Source organism: Berghia stephanieae, chromosome 2, assembly GCF_034508935.2.
Source record: "Berghia stephanieae isolate SIO BIC M18660-M18661 chromosome 2, UCSD_Bste_1.3, whole genome shotgun sequence".
NCBI lineage: Eukaryota > Metazoa > Mollusca > Gastropoda > Nudibranchia > Aeolidiidae > Berghia > Berghia stephanieae.
The window spans coordinates 9,190,233-9,208,501 of record NC_088361.1 but is presented as its reverse complement, the minus strand read 5'-3'; the positions used below and the strand labels follow the sequence as shown (position 1 = coordinate 9,208,501).

The 18,269-nt window shown below is 34.4% G+C and overlaps 2 protein-coding genes across 2 annotated transcripts in view; one reads left to right on the top strand and one right to left on the bottom strand.

The window, feature by feature from the left end:
• LOC144966703 (zonadhesin-like) overlaps positions 1 to 4,355 on the top strand; it is a 39,159-nt gene extending 34,804 nt beyond the window's left edge. The window contains exons 23-24 of the mRNA XM_078903468.1: positions 3,069 to 3,131; positions 4,123 to 4,355. Of these exons, the coding sequence (XP_078759594.1) occupies positions 3,069 to 3,109 (41 nt within the window). The 3' untranslated portion in view covers positions 3,110 to 3,131; positions 4,123 to 4,355. The remainder of the gene's footprint in view (positions 1 to 3,068; positions 3,132 to 4,122) is intronic.
• A 1,116-nt stretch (positions 4,356 to 5,471) lies between these two features.
• On the bottom strand, positions 5,472 to 14,151 carry LOC144964272 (THO complex subunit 3-like). Its single transcript, XM_078898354.1, has 6 exons — positions 13,975 to 14,151; positions 13,231 to 13,390; positions 12,202 to 12,406; positions 11,539 to 11,700; positions 9,001 to 9,101; positions 5,472 to 7,807 (listed from the first exon to the last, which is right to left on the bottom strand). Exons 1-6 carry the CDS (start codon positions 14,146 to 14,148, stop codon positions 7,656 to 7,658), a joined length of 954 nt encoding a protein of 317 aa, XP_078754480.1. The 5' UTR covers positions 14,149 to 14,151; the 3' UTR covers positions 5,472 to 7,655.
• Positions 14,152 to 18,269: the final 4,118 nt, after the last annotated feature.

The window sequence follows — 18,269 nt, the reverse complement described above, 5'->3', positions numbered from 1 at the left end:
CACACTTTTTAAAATACCAAATTAAACTCCAAAAGCAGCCAGATAAAAGGCAAAATTCGTCTCAAAATTAGCCAAAATTGGTCATAAACTTTGCCAAATCTGAATATTATAAGAATACTTCTATACCATTTTAGAAAGATAAGAAGAGAATTTTTGTAATTAGAGGACAGATTGTGATAAATTTGCGCTTTAAAAATGTGGCTAAAATTCAGCTTATTCGGGAACATGTGTCTGTAATAACTCGGTCATCTTCCAGCTGTGAACAGCAGAACAATAATGCAAATAAGGTAGGACAGGACAACATGCTCAAGGCACCACAGTCACGGGACTTGAATACATTATCGCCCTGTTACCACCAGTGTATGAAGCAGAATACCATTTCACTCTACCGCATTGCCCCTATAGAATGGGGATTTACTGCAAGTTGCAAGTCATTAAATTGGCAATTCAAATAAATAATGTGTCAAAATCAGGTTTGGAAAGATTTTATAAAATGTGACCCTTCGCCTCAAAACGGTATTAAGTCGGGTTGGTTAAGATGTTGAAAATTGAATTCATAGCCAGAAATATCAGATTTGTGTTGAGTTTATATGATTTATTGAGGAAAATGACAACCATATTTTAGGGTGCTAATGTCAACAATTTATATATTTGACCAGTTGAACATTTAATTTGGCTTTTAAGAATTTGATTCGTTCCGACATAATACCGTTTTCAGACGATGGGTCACAAATATACTTGGCTCTATTCACTCTAACCTGTCATCTGCATTTTTTGCGGCCGCAAATATCAGGGCGATCCGCAAATTTTGGCAAATTTCCCAAAATTGGCAAATCGTGGCAAGTTGAAAAATTGGCAAATCGCGTGGCAAATTTTGGGGGAAAAAAAGAAGCGAAAACAAAATAACGAAATAAAAAGTGCGAAACTTGAGAAATATTGCAGCTTTGCCTGGGCCCAAACCAAAGGAAGCTACTCTCTACGGATAATGATCCTTTAAAATCTTTGTAACAAAGCTATTCACAGTCATTTCATTTCTCAAGTCAAATAAATCGAGTCACTTACACTTCCAACTTCAGTCATGGATCGTTTCGTCAAAACAATCCTCAAATAAGGACCCAAAGTGTGGCAAATTTTTGTCTTTTTGGCACATTTCTTGGCAAATTTTGGGGTGTTTTTTGGCAAATTGTAGGTCCCAATTTGGCAAAAAATGCAGATGACAGTCTAACACTCCACAGAAGAGGTGGAAAACATTTTTACATGCAGTTAGTTGATGACGTTTACGTTTATAAATGGTTGTAATTCGTAAATATTCATTAGCTAATAGTTCAGCAAAGAGAATGTGTTCATCAAAGCTCTGTGCTGAGAATTCCATTTTTCTATCCGCACAACTCCTCAAAAACGATATACACAATAATATGTAATATCAGGCAGGCATGCCAGATGATACTCAGATATGGATTTTTAACTTTAATTTGTAATCTGTAATGTGAGTAAAATTTAATGTCTGAGGTTCGATCCCCATTCGAGGTAGACTGGGTTTTTTTTTTGGGATGGTTTGTTTTTTTTTTTTGTTTTTTTTTTCGCGTAGGCTTTTCTTTCTTGCTTTGCCTGGCACCTTTCATACACACTTGTTCAGATCTTTATCCTACTGTCATTTTACCTTACGAGAGACTTAGAGTGAGTTAGAAGGAGAGTGAAGGTTTAACCGTATATATATATATATATGTATATATATATATATATATATATATATATATATATATATATTATTTTAATATTTACCACAATGTGGAGTCAGACTGACTCCAACATTGTGGTAAATAAAATAATAATTCGCTCCATTGATACATGTCGAGCACTTTTCGTACCATATTTGTATCCAGCACGATTCAATATATATATATATATATATAATATATATATATATATAATATATATATATATATATATATATATATATATATATATATACAGTAGAACTCGGAAATAGCGAGTTCGACGGTCCACTCCTGATTACTCGCTATTTCCGAGTTCTCGCTATTCCCGAGTTGCCAGGAAAGGTCACTCGGCCATACAAAAATATATGGAAAGACAATGTGTGTGTGTGTGTGTGTGTGCCGCGCGTGCGTGCAAATGACTATGTGTGGATAAAGTGGGGGAAGGCGGGTTGAACACGGCCTTCGTTAACTACGTAAATGATGCCACAGGTTGAAGTTGATCCACGCCCTTCCATTTCCATCAAGATTTCGTGTATGTATGTGTAGTGCGCGAGTGTTTGTATGCACTGGCATGTTTATGAGGTAAGCAGCATCACTTCAATCACTTGATTCCCACTGAAATGATTTCCACGCTCCCCCTCTCGCTAATCGTGTCGTTCGTTTAACGATGCGATCGCTGACCGATGCTGCGAAGTGAGCATGTTGACCACATTGGTGAATAATTGACCCCCAACGCACAAAAACACACACACCAACCCCAACCAAATTTGTTTCGCCTACTATGTACTCTAGACTAGCTACTATGTAATATTACTCGTAACGAAAAATAAGAAAAGAAAGAAGCTAGCTAAAAATATTTAAATCGCCCTTGTCTGTGTTTGCTTTACTTCTTCGAAGTCCAAGGCTGGGCAGAAATGCTCGTTATTTCCGATTACTCTTTTTCATACTCGCTAACTTGCATGCTAATTTATTGACTCAAATAAGAGAAAAAAACGGATTTAGATTTACTCGCTATTTCCGAGTACGTTACTTTCATGTTCTACTTATATATATATATATAATATATATAATTATTATATATATATATATATATATATATATATATATATATATATATATATATTGTACATTAAAAATTAAAGGGAAATATGTGTCACGTATCGTTATGGTCAATTTAACTTACCGAATTTTTAGTACTAATTTATCTATCAATCTTTTCATTTATTACCAGTTAATTTTTTAATGACATTATTGCACCCAATAACTTTGCACTTGATTTTTTTTTTTAATTCGCAAGACACCTCATTTAATCTTTTCTTTCTGTTCATCTTTCTCATTTCCCAATCCCAGCATCACCAACTACAAGCACTAAGAAATGCAAACATCATTAGATCCCAGGAGTACCAGCAAAAGGTAGGCTATATCAGTATTTGTCAATATCTTTTGAAATCGTACACGCTTTCAACTTTTCAAAACTTTGCGCGCTCCAGTCGTAAATTATAATTATATGATATCAAAATACCTTCATCATGTACCTATTACATATAGAAGTTTGCTTTTTGTAGAGTGACTTATATTGTAATACCCAGGTATATTGTAGGTACACCCCAAGTACACCCTGTCAAAGTGTTACATCCTTTTAAAAATTTGGTACACCCTGGGGTGTAGAATGCACCTGGTTTGAACAGCACTGGGCAATATCCAGAAATACACGATAGATTATGTATTGTAAATAAAAATATATAAATTAAAACATGAAAAATAACCCCCCAAAAAATAATTGAAAACACCTCGAAATATTGAATTTTAAGTTTTTTGAAGCGTTTTTCAGCGCTTGCAACACTTTTGAGACAATTAAGATCATTTCATCCCCAGTAAAAAGGAATAAGACGGGACAGTTTAAAAAAAGGTATACATTCACTGACATTCTTACTATTACTATACATATTATATTCAGTATAACAAGAAATATGAGAGTACATAACAGAGAGATGATTTACAAGGAAATGATATTGTCCCAAATTGTTTCCCTCTCAGTCAAATATTCCAGCCAGGGACAGGGCAAAGTCAACTCGTTTTAGTAAGCCAGGGACAGGACAAAATCGAGTCAATTTAGTAAGCCAGGGACAGGACAAAATCGAGTCAACACGTTTTAGTAAGCCAGGGACAGGACAAAATCGAGTCAACTCGTTTTAGTAAGCCAGGGACAGGACAAAATCGAGTCAACTCGTTTTAGTAAGCCAAGGACAGGACAAAATCGAGTCAACTTGTTTTAGTAAGACAAAGAAAACAACCTGGATAACAGATACAGGGGGTTAGAAGACACAACAAGTGACCTCCCTACCCAAATCACTTAAATCAATAAATTTCTTAATCCCTCCTATTTTTCCATGTCCAATTTCAGGTGTTGAATGCCAAAGCTCGAGTCACAAGACATAACTTATTCTATTTCAATTTTTTTTTTTAAAACAGAATCATTATAAGCTAAAATATAAAACATAAAACCTAATTAATTTGAACAAGACAAATAAAAAAAGAGAGAACAGAAGGGGTCACGGTGGATCCTGATAAGCAATATATATACATATGTGTATGTGTAGTAAATAGAACAGAAGAAAAAAAAATACTAAACAAAAATCTGAAGAAGCTATGGAATTATGTATGCACTGCTGAAAAGAATAAAACAAGAAAAAATCATCCCAAAATATCAGATTTTTTTTAAATGGACAAGATATTTTCTTGAATCATCTTTAATTTGTTCGCCCTCTTTCAATCATACTTTGATCTTTTATGCAGTTTAAGATTCTTGAATAAAGACAAATAAACAGATAGATCTATATGTCAAAAATAGATTTTGTCTTGGATTTGTATTTGTTTTGGGGTGTTGTGATGTAGCTTGGTTTGGCTCACTCCAATCAGACCACAGATCATATGAGACAGCAGATACGACAAGAGCCACATTTATTTATTGGGTCGTCGTCTGGCTGCTTTCGCCATTTTGTGTGATGTGTAAACGATGATCTGATCGAAAGAGTCAATAAGAGAGAGATTAAGTGTACTAAGTTTGAGATCACTAAAAGACACAGGCACATGACTCAAATACAAGGAATACATTCAAATGTTTACAAAATATGTTCCAAACAAAAACTGTCATAGTACACAACATGAAGAGAGAGATATGAATTACAAGGAAAAAATAACATCTCTCAAAACTAATAATATACATTTGACTGTTTCCTTCTCAGTCAAGGACTCCAGCCAGGGCCAGGACAAAATCCAAGTAATTTCATTCCAAGACACAAAGCCATCAACATCACAAGTATATTTAATTTTGTAAAAATCAAACCTCTAATAAGAAAAGAAAGATGTATAACAAAGAACAAACATTATCAGTTTTAAAAATTGGTTTATTAATCAATAAAAGTTCCCCCCACCCCTCTCTCTCTCTCTCTCTCTCTCTCTCTATATATATATATATATATATATATATATATATATATATATATATATATATATATATATATATATATATATATATATATATATATATATATATACACACACACATATAGCCCTCTCTTCCACCACCATCCCCTCTCTCTTGTATGAGTATAAATGAGCTGGTGAATTCTTTTAACAAGTTCATTCATGACAACCAAGACAATCGGGTCAATTCCATATCAGCATTTTTCACATAATTTATTAACTAATTGATTTCAAATTCAATTGAACAATTTTCAATCTTCCTCTCTATTTGGTTAACATGTTATATTATATAGTTATTATTCCCCATTGTTCTGAAAACACACCATAAGCCGTATCTCATAACTATCACGTAGCGGCCAACTTTTCCAAGAGCTAAATCAGGACATCCCAAGGCACAATTATTATATAAAGTAAAAGCCTATCTCATAACTATCACATAACAGCCAACTATTCAAAGAGCTAAATCAGGACATCCCAATGCACAATTATTATATAAAGTAAAAGCCTATCTCATAACTATCACATAGCGGCCAACTATTCAAAGAGCTAAATCAGGACATCCCAATGCACAATTATTATATAAAGTAAAAGCCTATCTCATAACTATCACATAACGGCCAACTATTCAAAGAGCTAAATCAGGACATCCCAATGCACAATTATTATATAAAGTAAAAGCCTATCTCATAACTATCACATAACGGCCAACTATTCAAAGAGCTAAATCAGGACATCCCAATGCACAATTATTATATAAAGTAAAAGCCTATCTCATAACTATCACATAACGGCCAACTATTCAAAGAGCTAAATCAGGACATCCCAATGCACAATTATTATATAAAGTAAAAGCCTATCTCATAACTATCACATAACGGCCAACTATTCAAAGAGCTAAATCAGGACATCCCAATGCACAATTATTATATAAAGTAAAAGCCTATCTCATAACTATCACATAACGGCCAACTATTCAAAGAGCTAAATCAGGACATCCCAATGCACAATTATTATATAAAGTAAAAGCCTATCTCATAACTATCACATAACAGCCAACTATTCAAAGAGCTAAATCAGGACATCCCAATGCACAATTATTATATAAAGTAAAAGCCTATCTCATAACTATCACATAACGGCCAACTATTCAAAGAGCTAAATCAGGACATCCCAATGCACAATTATTATATAAAGTAAAAGCCTATCTCATAACTATCACATAACGGCCAACTATTCAAAGAGCTAAATCAGGACATCCCAATGCACAATTATTATATAAAGTAAAAGCCTATCTCATAACTATCACATAACAGCCAACTTTTCCAAGAGCTAAATCAGGACATCCCAAGGCACAATTATTATATAAAATAATCTAGATTTAAAGCTCTTTCTGTTCCTGGGGGCAGCATGGCTCAGTAGTAGCGAGTTCAATCACCTGCCTCATTATGTGGCCTTAGCACACTTTGCGACTGACTCCTGGGTTATTCCAGTCTTCCCTTGGAATATACCCTACAGTCAAATTTCCCCTTGGGGATGAATAAAGGGTATTTTATTATTCTATTTTGATTTTGATTTGCTAGTCAAAGAAAAACATATCATAATCCTGGGACATGAAAGAGTGATTTTAATACATACATATAAACAGTACAATTTTTTTTAAAAACAAAATTTTACTCCAGATTGACAAATCAGGACAGTCCCGATTTTATCAGGAAAGTTGGCGACTATGTCATCATACGATCAAGTAAAAAAAAAAGACAAGCAGATTGTGTAGCCTTAAAAACAATGAAAAAAATACCCACATATTAATTTAACAATGTCATCTAAAAACTTATATTGGTTACAAGGGACCATCAATGTTCTCAGGGTTGCCAATTCAGGGGGCAAAAATTTTCTGGACGTTTACCCAAAAACATTGACGCCTCTCTGAGTGTTAATTTCCAGTAAAAAAAGTCATTATGTACTTATTTTTTTCTTTTCGTTTAGAGGGTGATTGGAAAATATGCTGAGGGGTTATAACATACTAAATTCCGTAAATATACGGAAAATTGGCAACCTTCGTTCGTATCTCTTACTGTGATTTTTATACGAATGATGGTGAAAATGTTACTGCTCGAAGAAATTCATAACAATGATCAAATGCGATGTGTATTTATTTACAGGTCTCATAATTCAAATTGTTAGGGTCTCATTGTTGTAATGGAAATACTATCAAACCAAGGCAAAATATTGTCCATTACAACAATGTTAAATCAAGCCCATAATCGCATTTGGTTATCAGACCTGCAATGCATGTGCACATCGGTCAAACGGAATGGAAGATTCAATGTAATCAACGTCTTCCGTTCCATTCAACAATTATCATTTATGATTTATGGTGTATGTTGTGATTGGGCAACAATTTACTATTTACAAAAGATGTGGACGAAGAGATTGAACAGCTTTTCAGTATCAGGATGAATCAGAAGGGAAACCAAACACCCTGACTAAACCAGCATCTCTCTCTCGTCTGTCGTCACAGGCGTATGCCAGTAGATTCTTTTTAGGATGCCATGCGACTGTAAAGGTGGGTGAGTCACAACTAATTTGGTGGAGCTTTTCACCTGAAAAAATGGAGGTTATGTTATTATTTAATTGTCTTTTCCTTTGGCAAACTTAGGGGTCCCGAAATCTCAGTTAGTAGAGCATTCGTTTAACTAGCAAAGGGACTGAGATCAACCTGGGTGCAGTTGAGATTTTTTTCTCACCCCCGTGTCCACCATCGGGGGTAGTTGGATCTATTAGAATGGCAGAAAGTACTTTGCAATAGAATAGCATCCTATCCAACGGGTCGCAAGCATTTGCTATTGTCCATTAATCACTAAAGAACCAGGATAAAACTCCAGCTCCATGGGCCTGTACATTTTATTCAAATAAGTGAAAAATGAATGAAATATTATATAATAAATATATGGTAAATTATTATTTCATAGTCAGTCATAAATAAATAACTAAAAACAAACCCAAATGACGACAATTCTCTCACAATATAAATTTTTCTTACTAGAGAAGACTATGAGTAGCTTCAAAACAAATTTGTTACTGTGAATTGATAATTCAGTAGATGAATGGCTTTGGTTTATAAATTCCACAAAACTTATGATTACCCAATCAGAGAATTTGAAGGCCAGCTGACGTGTTATGTAGTAAATGTCACTAATTGACATATCATACGATTGCTTAGGTTCCTTTCAGACTACACAAAATATTCCAGGGTTGTCTCTCATATATATTGTAATTGAAATAAAAGTTTCAAAACAGTAATAATTATTCCAGGTGAAAGAATGATAATAAAAATTTGGTCGTGTAGTATGCATCGCAAAGTAAGGCATTTTACAAAATTAAGCCAATCAATTCAGATGCGAGTAAGTACTTGGTTATAGTGATACCGGTATTTTAAGAATTTTGTACAAAAAGGATGGCTAGCAAGTAACTTGTATTGTAAGAAATTAAAATTTATTTGACATGGGCTGCTGACGAAATAAATAAAATCGTCGTGCGACAGATTCAGCATCTTGTTATTCTATTAATGAAAAGCATTCAGAGATTCGAAAGTTAGCCATTATAAAACAATCTTTAATTTTCATATCATAATCTAAATTCAATTGCAAGCAGAAAACTAGAAATTGCAACTGAAGGAGAACAAAACGTTGAAAATTATTCCCATATCGGCTGGAAGAAGTGGTAATGATAAATTAAATTCTAGACCTACAATTCTATCTCAAATGATAAAGTTGATGAAAAAACATATAAATACCAGTTTCCACTTCAGCAATATCAATGACCAAATCTTCAGAGGATGAAGCCAACATTTTCCCATCACTGCTGAAACTCAGTGTCCTCACCGGCCATTCTAATCTATAAAATGCAGAACAAGGTGGATGGGAAGGAAGAAAAATCAGACTCATGAGCGTAAATTAAAATGAGACAAAAACAAAACGCTCATTAAATTTTACTGAAAAAAGTAACAGAAAAACAAATAACTTTTTTTTTTTTTAATTGAGGAGTCCAGGAGGAACCCTTGATTATTTTCTGATATCTTGTTCAATCCAGCAGTAATTGGGCAAAAAGGTATGTTAGATATGATGATAGACAAGCAATTGCATATAAATGGGCATCGGGGAATTGTAGCTGCTCATTTAACACCAGGACAAACTCCGGTCCATGAGACTCACTGTTCACACTAAGGAAATTTGCTTGAAATTTTGCTCCTTTACAGAAACTCTATTGCCAGACAAATTAATCACTTTTACAACTATTATATTATAATTTAGTTTTGTAATTTTTTAAAGGACAGAAAAATGGAATTGTATACATCTTTTATAGCATGAAGACTTCTCCAAACATTGTACAGATCAATGAATTGTAAAAGAAAAAATGGAAAACATGAAAACATTAGAGAAAAAATAAACATACACCATACGTGAGTGATACCCGATGCTGAAAATTAAAAAGTGTAAATGAAATTTGGTTTCAATCAAGATGCCCTTATTGAGAAAAATGAACATTTGTTATTTCAAACTTTAATGATTCTGTATAATCCAAAAATAGGTCAAATTGAAATAACACAATCTGTAATGTTTGTCATCTTTAAAAAGCAGAAAACCTATTAACACCATATACAAGTGTAAGTGATACTAAGATGCCAGAATCTATGGACTGTAAAATGCCATAAACAAAATTGAATAATAACCTTTTAAAAATGAACAAAATACCAAACACGGAACATTTTGGGCTTAAAACCCTTCTTCAGCCACCAATACAAACATAAATACATTACTTTAAAAACCAGATAGTTGGCAGATACTGTTGAAACATTCCGTGGTTAGTATTTTGTTCTTTATTTGAAGCTATTATATTCATTTTTGTTTATTACATATTCAAGGGCATATATTTACATCACGTGATACTTTGGGTGGCAATTCAAATGGTACTTAACCAGCAGTTCTAAATATGCTATAAAAAATGGAAAGAATAAGATTAGTTGTAAATTTCATCCTGATTATTATATATAATTAGACCTGTAAATGAGCTCTATAAAAATTGACTGAAACTCTTCGACAAACTGAAGATTCAATTATTTTTAAAAAAATAAGGGCATCATTGGAGAGGAGAGTGATAAAAACAATACATTAAAATAGTGGGTGTTATTTCTTACTAGAAGTGGAAGTATGACTGCCATAATTTGATGTAGAAGGAATGCTATATAAGCATGTCATTCATATAGGTAAAGATGACTTCATCAAAGTCATATTCCTGCCTCTGGAATTTTTTTTGACATAGTCAGAAAAATAATCACCATTATCATCTTTAACTTCTAGCCATGACCAATTGAATTTATTCCTCACACTCACATCTTTAACTTTATCGATGCTCGACAAGTCTGAATTGCGATCCACGAACAGCTCAGCCATTGTGAGAACATTAGAATAATGTAGCAATGAGCAAACTTGATTTTCAATCAGTAAATGACAGAGAAAAAAAAACTTAAATAAATATGACTTCGGGCCAATACACTGAATTATTAAGTAGAAGTGAATTATCAAGAAGAAACTTCGGCAGGCGTAGCGGAAAAATTCAAAGAATCGAAATTAAGGTAAATCGCCACAAAACAGCAAGCTCGCTTGGGCTTGAGCAAAAACATGGCAGAAAACGTCCTGATTTGCACGGGAATTAATTAGGCTACTTACCATTGTTCTTATAATCAGGTACTCAATCAGTGAAGAAACGGTCAACCAGTTTGTTTACAATGTGAGGCAATCGAAATGTGCTTTGTAGCAATCTATCCTAATCTAACTTTCGATTTAAAGGTGTCTCCATCATCTACTAGAGATGTTACTTCCGGCATTCGCATTTTATTTTTTTTTTATACTTTTAAACCCCTGCTTGTAATTGTGGTCAATTTTGGCTTAGACGAAACAGTGAAATTTATCGCTCGGCGGCTCAGTTAAAATTGGCTACAGTTGGGATCACGACAGGTTGGAAAGTGAAAAAATAATTTAACGAAGGCTGTGTGAAATTACACTGGGATGTGTTCAGTCACGCCAATTCTAAAAAGCGCCGCTTAGCCTTGGCAATAAATCCATCGTTAATATTAACGGCTCCCATGAGCTATGCGTAGCGTTATGGAACACTCCTAATTACTTTACGGTCATTCGACTACGATTTGTGAATTCTTTCTTTCTTCACTTCTTTCTTTCTTTCTTTCCTTTTTTTTTAAATATTTGAATTTGACAAATTGACTGATTTCAGTTAATTGACTGAGAATTTACAGGTCTAATATAATATAAATTACCTTCCAAACGTTCTAACGCACACAAGATGTTGTAAGTCCCATAAGCTAACTAGGGCATCGGCACTTCCAATAGCAAAGTACTGTCCTGTGGGGTCAAACTCAATACAAATACAGTTAGCAGGATGAGCGTTGATGAGATGCTGTAGTTTTAATTCGGGATAACTGCAAAGAACAAATCAAGTAGAGAGACAAAGGTAATATGAGTAAGATTATTTAAAACCGAAAGAAATCGCATATTGGTATTTTTAATAAAGGAAAAAAAGAGAAAAGGACATCTTAATATGTCGATTCATTGTATGTTCTCTCAAAGAAAGGGATTGTCTCCATGTTTTTTTTACATAAAATATTGGATATGATGCAAAGATTCTTGCACACCAAAGCCTTTGCATCTTTCAGTTGAAACAAATGGCTCGATCCGAAGTGTACATATATGTAGGTCTGACCTCCGAACTCACTTATGGACCTAGTTTAACATTGTTGTAATGGACAATATTTTGGGTCATTTTTTTTAGATTTCCATTACAACAATTAGCCCATAAGGAACTAGGTTATCAGAACTGCAAATAAGTGCACATTGGCTCGTTCGCAAATTTTAAGTAGAGGAAATGAGTTAAACCAGATCAGAAATCATTTGAGTTATAGTATATTAATATAAGAACTGACCTGAAGATGTGTACACTTCCATGCCCACTAGTGAGAAAAAACAGATCCCCATCATTATTCCAAGAGATTTCATTTACTTCAAACCGAAATTGCTCCTCTGCCCTCGATCGGTGAGATTTAGCATCAATGAACGTGACTAGATCATCCTTGTTGCCAACAGCTATTGTGCTCCCATCTGGTGACCAGCAGATATTTATGTTTTCCCCTGGGCAAAAGTAAAAAAAGATAAAATTTCATTAAAAATTTATTTCAAAATCGAGATCCATCACTTAAAAATAGTGCAATGTTGGGGTGATTTAGATCCTAAAAATGGAATTTACATATAAAGATATGAGACCGGTTATTTAGTTATTTGGGTTTTTTATGTACTTAAAGTCAACACGATTGTTCCATGGGCTTTATAACTCTAACCCATTTTATTTTTGTAACGAAACAATCCTTTTAAAATAACTTTAAATGTCTCATAACATATAATATACTTGTGATGATACTGATAGTCCATTACTAATATTTTCAGGCAAAAATAATCATGTTCTTTAAGATAGATATAATTCGAAATGAACCAGTCGTGTGAATACAATTTAAAGTTTAAAAAAGAGATGGTCTGATAAATAGAGATGTTTCTTGCAAATGAACTCATACTTTACCCAATTCTATCATCAAAGAAATGAAGACACTATATTGGTTTTCAATATTGATAGAACGAAGTTGAAGTCACTCAGGCCTTTGTTATTGTTGACAGACACCATTACGAGTTAGCAATCGACTTAGCCATCATAGCTGTAGAACTGACAGGTAGCTTTTATAAATATCAGGGATTTTTTTTTTTTCTCCTTAAAATTGTGATAACTCAAGAAAATAACAAATTCTCTTACAGTGCAACCAAATTGCTGTCAAATAAAAATCCGTAATATTTCTTCCATTTCCATAAGTCCTCTACCTCTGTGCTATCCATTATAATTATAATACCACAAACAAGCTTGGGAATTGTATATTTTCAAAATTTGGAAGAAAAAAAAAAAAAAGTACCTTTCGTATTGACAGTGGCAACTGCCTTGTTAGTGCGGGCATCCCAGATACGAACTGTTTTATCTCCACTTGCAGTTGCCAACTGGCAGGGATTACAAGGATTCCAACACAGCTGATCAACGCTTGCACCATGTCCTTTCAGTATGGCATAATCTTTGGTCTGAATAATAAGTAATAATAATAATAATAATAATAGGTAATAATAATAATAATAATAATAATAATAGGTAATAATAATAAGTAATAATAATAATAATAATAATAGGTAATAATAATAATCTAATAAATGATAATTAGAAATGATATATAAATACAATTTATAACTGATAATGAACTGACAGACTGAGTTACTAACATTGTTTGACATTTATAAGTTTTACTTCTGTAAAGTTAGATTAATCTAGATTTAGAGAGAGAGAGAGAGAGAGAGAGAGAGAGAGAGAGAGAGAGAGAGAGAGAGAGTGTGTGAGAGAGTGTGTGTGTGTGTGAGAGAGAGAGAGAGAGAGAGAGAGAGAGAGAGAGGGGGGGAGTGTGTTTAGTCAAACCTAGAGATGAAAAGATTAGGAATGGAAACAGTGATAATGAGTAGTGGCTGTGATCAAAAATCAAAAAACCAATATCAGCACCATGGCCAGGGATAGCGACTGTCCAGGTCCTAGCGCCTGAGTTCAACTTCATCATCAACTTCAACAAGGACAATATTATTTTAAACATGACAAGACAAGACGAAGAACAATATATTACCAATCGATCTCGATCTAGTAAATAGACACAGACTGATTTGTCAACTGATCCAGATGCAAGGCGTTTGCCATCACAACTCCATGCAACTGAGTGAACTTTTGCTGCATGAGCTTGTATATCTCGAGTTCTAGCCGTACGAAAAAAGCTATTCATCTGCTCCGCGTAAGTCGCCATGTTTGTTTTGGGATTTGGAAAAACCGGCGGTGACGATGATGAATAGTAGACCCGAACAAGAATTTATGTGTATTTTGTGTTGTTTCTATGTACTAGGTGGTAAAGGATAATGATAATGTGCAAGTTTTAAAATAATATTATAAATTTAAAAATCAAACAAATAATACGGCAAACTTTTAATGCTAGTGATCGCGTATTATAGTGACACACTATTTTATTTGAAAGTATAACTGGTGCATGATCTAAAGTAGCCACCGGTTCTGCCCCCCCCCCCCCCCCTTCTCTCTCTCTCTCTCTCTCTCTCTCTCTCTCTCTCAAGACGGAACATAGACTCAAGCAACACGAAGCTTCATAAGCGAAAAATCGGACTCAATGAAAGGGTGATCACAAATAAACTGGAGCTCGTGCCCCTATGATTCTTAATATTAATATTCGCTGTAATTAAATGAATTGGAAGCATTGCCTACAAAGAACACTCTATAGATAGAACGAAATTGACATCACTCAGTCATTTTTATGAGCGAGATAAACGTTTAAGGTTACACGAAGTTTCTGTGTTGTTACGTTATATTCGGCTGGCGGATGTTATGAGTTGTGACTGCTTCAACTAAAACTCAATTCTTCTTCTTCTAGGTTCCATGCCTGGTCCAGGCTTCGGATACTGCATGAATTATCTCTCTCCATTCCTCCCTGTCTCTTGCTTTTTCAAACAGCTCTTGGATTGTTAGGTTGGTGAAGCCCTTCAGTTGGTCTATGAGTGTTTTTCTTTGTCTCCCCCGGGCGCGTTTACCAGGTATTTTTTCCCACACTTGCCAGGTATTCATTCTTATCTTTCCTTACTATGTGTCCGAAAAAGGATAGTTGTCGATCCACTATTAAGGGCATTAGTTTCCTTTGTTGGTATGTTTGTTTTAGCACTTCTTCGTTCGTTTTGTGTGCGGTATACGATATTCTCTGCATCCTTCTCAAGCACCACATTTCAAAAGCTTCAATGTTCTTTTGTGTTCTGCATTTGTAGTCCAGCTTTCGCATCCGTAGAACAAGATTGGCCACACGTAGCACTTCAAGACTCGGAATCTAATCCCGAACGACATCTGTTTGTTTTTCAAAATGTTTCCCAGGTCCATGAAGGCCTGTTTGGCTTGAGTTATTCTTGCTCGTATGTCTCAATAACTAACCCCAATAGGATTCCACAGTCTGACGTCACGTCCGCCTAGCAACGAATCGGCTGGCTCTAAACAAAAAAAAAATCCGTGCTTGGTCCGGGCAAGGATTAATTGGAAAATCGCTCAAAAAACAATTTTTATCTTAAATATGGTCCAGTGTTTTGTACCAGATTGTCTACACCAGTCAGAGAGTCACTCCTGCAAGTTTTACAGATTTCCAAATGGACAGGCAGACAAAAAATTGAAGAAAAAGTGGATCACTTTAGTCAGGTAAGCACGCACGCCTCGTCGAACATTTGATAGAGTTCGTAGTCCAGATCTAGGTCAAGTTCTAGCTTACGTAGACCTATATTTTATGATTAAAGTGTACAATTGCACGAAATTATAAATAAAAATACATTCCAAACTAGATTTTTATTGAAGTTGAAGCAAAAATGATATCTCAATCGTTTTGATGTTAATGTTAAAGCTGATAAACTGAATGAGAGTTAAGTTCTAATGATAAGTGATATTTTTTAAAAAAAAGGAGAACAAGAAGAAAGAGAAGAAAATATTTGTTAAAATCTTACTTTAAACTCGATACCTTTATGGCAAAATGAAAATAAATAAATAAAATAACGCAACCTCTTCCCCCCCCCCCCCACCCCTCCCCTCACGCAGATATCTCTCTCTCTCTCTCTCTCTCTCTCTCTCTCTCTCTCTCTCTCTCTCTCTCTCTCTCTCACACACACACACACACACACACACAAACACACATACTTTCCTCTTTTTTTTGGAAAGTTTTTCTGATTCTCTGCCATGCCTCCCCTCCCCGACAGCCGAGGTGGCAACTCTGTGTGAACAAAGCAAGATGGCGGCAGGGACCTCTCTCCTTTACCTGTGCCCGATTGTTGACACTCCAAAGTTTCCATCACCGCACTGTCCAGTACAGTACTGACTGAAATAAAGAGAAAACGCCAGTCTTGCCACACTCAACCCCAAGATCAACTTTAACTGTGTAAATTTAAGAATTCATATTTTTATATATACCTAGTCAAAATCATCAAAAGAAGTAACGAGGAAGTGCGACATTTTGCTGAATGTGCGATTTCATAAAAGACAGGCGAGAGACCCACCAGTAACCTAGTCTCTTGCACACCTTTGATTTATCATGCATTGAGCTGGTGTCAAACAAGATAGTCTAAAACAAAGTACTTATCAAATTAAATAATATACCCAATATGCCCAACAGAATTATTGTTTTTTTTTTAATCTTTTCATTTCAGGAGAAAGGACAAAAGATCCAACATCATCATCAAGAGTGTGTTCATTTCACTTCAGAGATGGTGACAAAGCCAACCTCCCTGAATGGTTTGACAGAAATAAAAATAAATTGTTTCCATCAGAGCCAGAAAGAAAGAAAAGAAAAGTGACACAAGGAATTCCCACCCCATCTCAATTGGCACCAACATCAAGAAGTCCACCACCACCACCACCACCACCACCACCACCACCACCACCACCATCATCATCATCATCATCATCATCATCATCATCATCATCATCATCATCAGCTCAACTCTCTTCATCATCATCACAAAGTCCCACCTTTAAAAAAACCAGATTCCTCATCATCATTATTTTCCTCCTCATCATCATCCTCATTATCTTCTCCCTCATCATCATCTCAACTCTCGTCACCATCATCACATGATTCCATCTTTTAAAAAAAACAGATTGTAGAACAAGTGAGGATATTTTAAATAGAACAACAAATTTAATTCAAGAACAAGAAATTACAGACAAAAATAAGGAAATAGCTAGCTTTAAAAAACCCAACTAAGTTAGATTCAACGCACTTACACTGTTTCAAGCCTTACAGAAAAAGTTCTTCGAATGGAGACAGGTGTACATTGCTTTAAAATATTTAATATTATTGTTCAATATGTTGAGTGCTTTAGAGGTAACATTATTTATTATAGTGGATGGGAAGTTCAGGAAGAGACAGTTGCATTAAAAGACAAAATTTTCATTATTACACTGATGAAACTTAGACAGAACTACGCTAACCTTCATATTTCACAATTGTTTAGCGTTAGTGAAAGTACTATAACAAATATTATACAAACTTTTATTCATGTTTTACATAAGCCATAAGCTTCTCTTTGAAAATGTTATGAAGGTTACATGCCCTTCTAGACATAAAAATAAACTATCAGCTCCATCATCATTTTAAGATTTCCAAATTGCAGAATGATCATTGATTGTACAGATGACCAAATTGCTATTCCTAAAGAAATGGATAAACAACTGTTAATTTATTCTTATAGGTCCATGAATTCTGTTAAAGCTCTTGTTGGTCTGAGTCCAAATGGTGTGATAAATTTTATTTCTAAACTGTATCCAGGGTCTGTCTCGGATAAGGTCATTGTACAAAATTGTGGATTACTAAAACTTTTAATTTTAAGCCCTGGAGATTTAATTTTAGCAGATAAAGGTAATAAAGGTAAAACCCCATCCTGATTCAAGATATTTTACCTCAAGGAGTAACTGTAAATATCCCTTCCTTTTTACATAATAAATTTACTGAAAATGAGATTTTATTAACAAAAGAAATTGCTTCATGTAGAATTCATGTTGAGAAAGCTAATGAAAGACTGAAAAATGTTAACATCCTCTCATATATTCCAACCATGTTAAGAGAAACATCTGATATTATTTTTCAATTTGTTGCAGCACTTGTCAATCCCCAGTCTCCTCTTATTAAGGAGACTGCATTTTGTTAGCTTTGCCATTTATTTTGTACAACACACATATTTTGTTCATCATCATCAAATCACCATTCAAAATAATGGTTTTGTAGGTCCATACATGATTTTACATGATAAACATGACAAATTATGGCATTGTTGTATCAATGCAGGGACGGCTGGTAATAATGGGCAGGGTGGGCAAATACCAGCCTGTTTTTTCAAG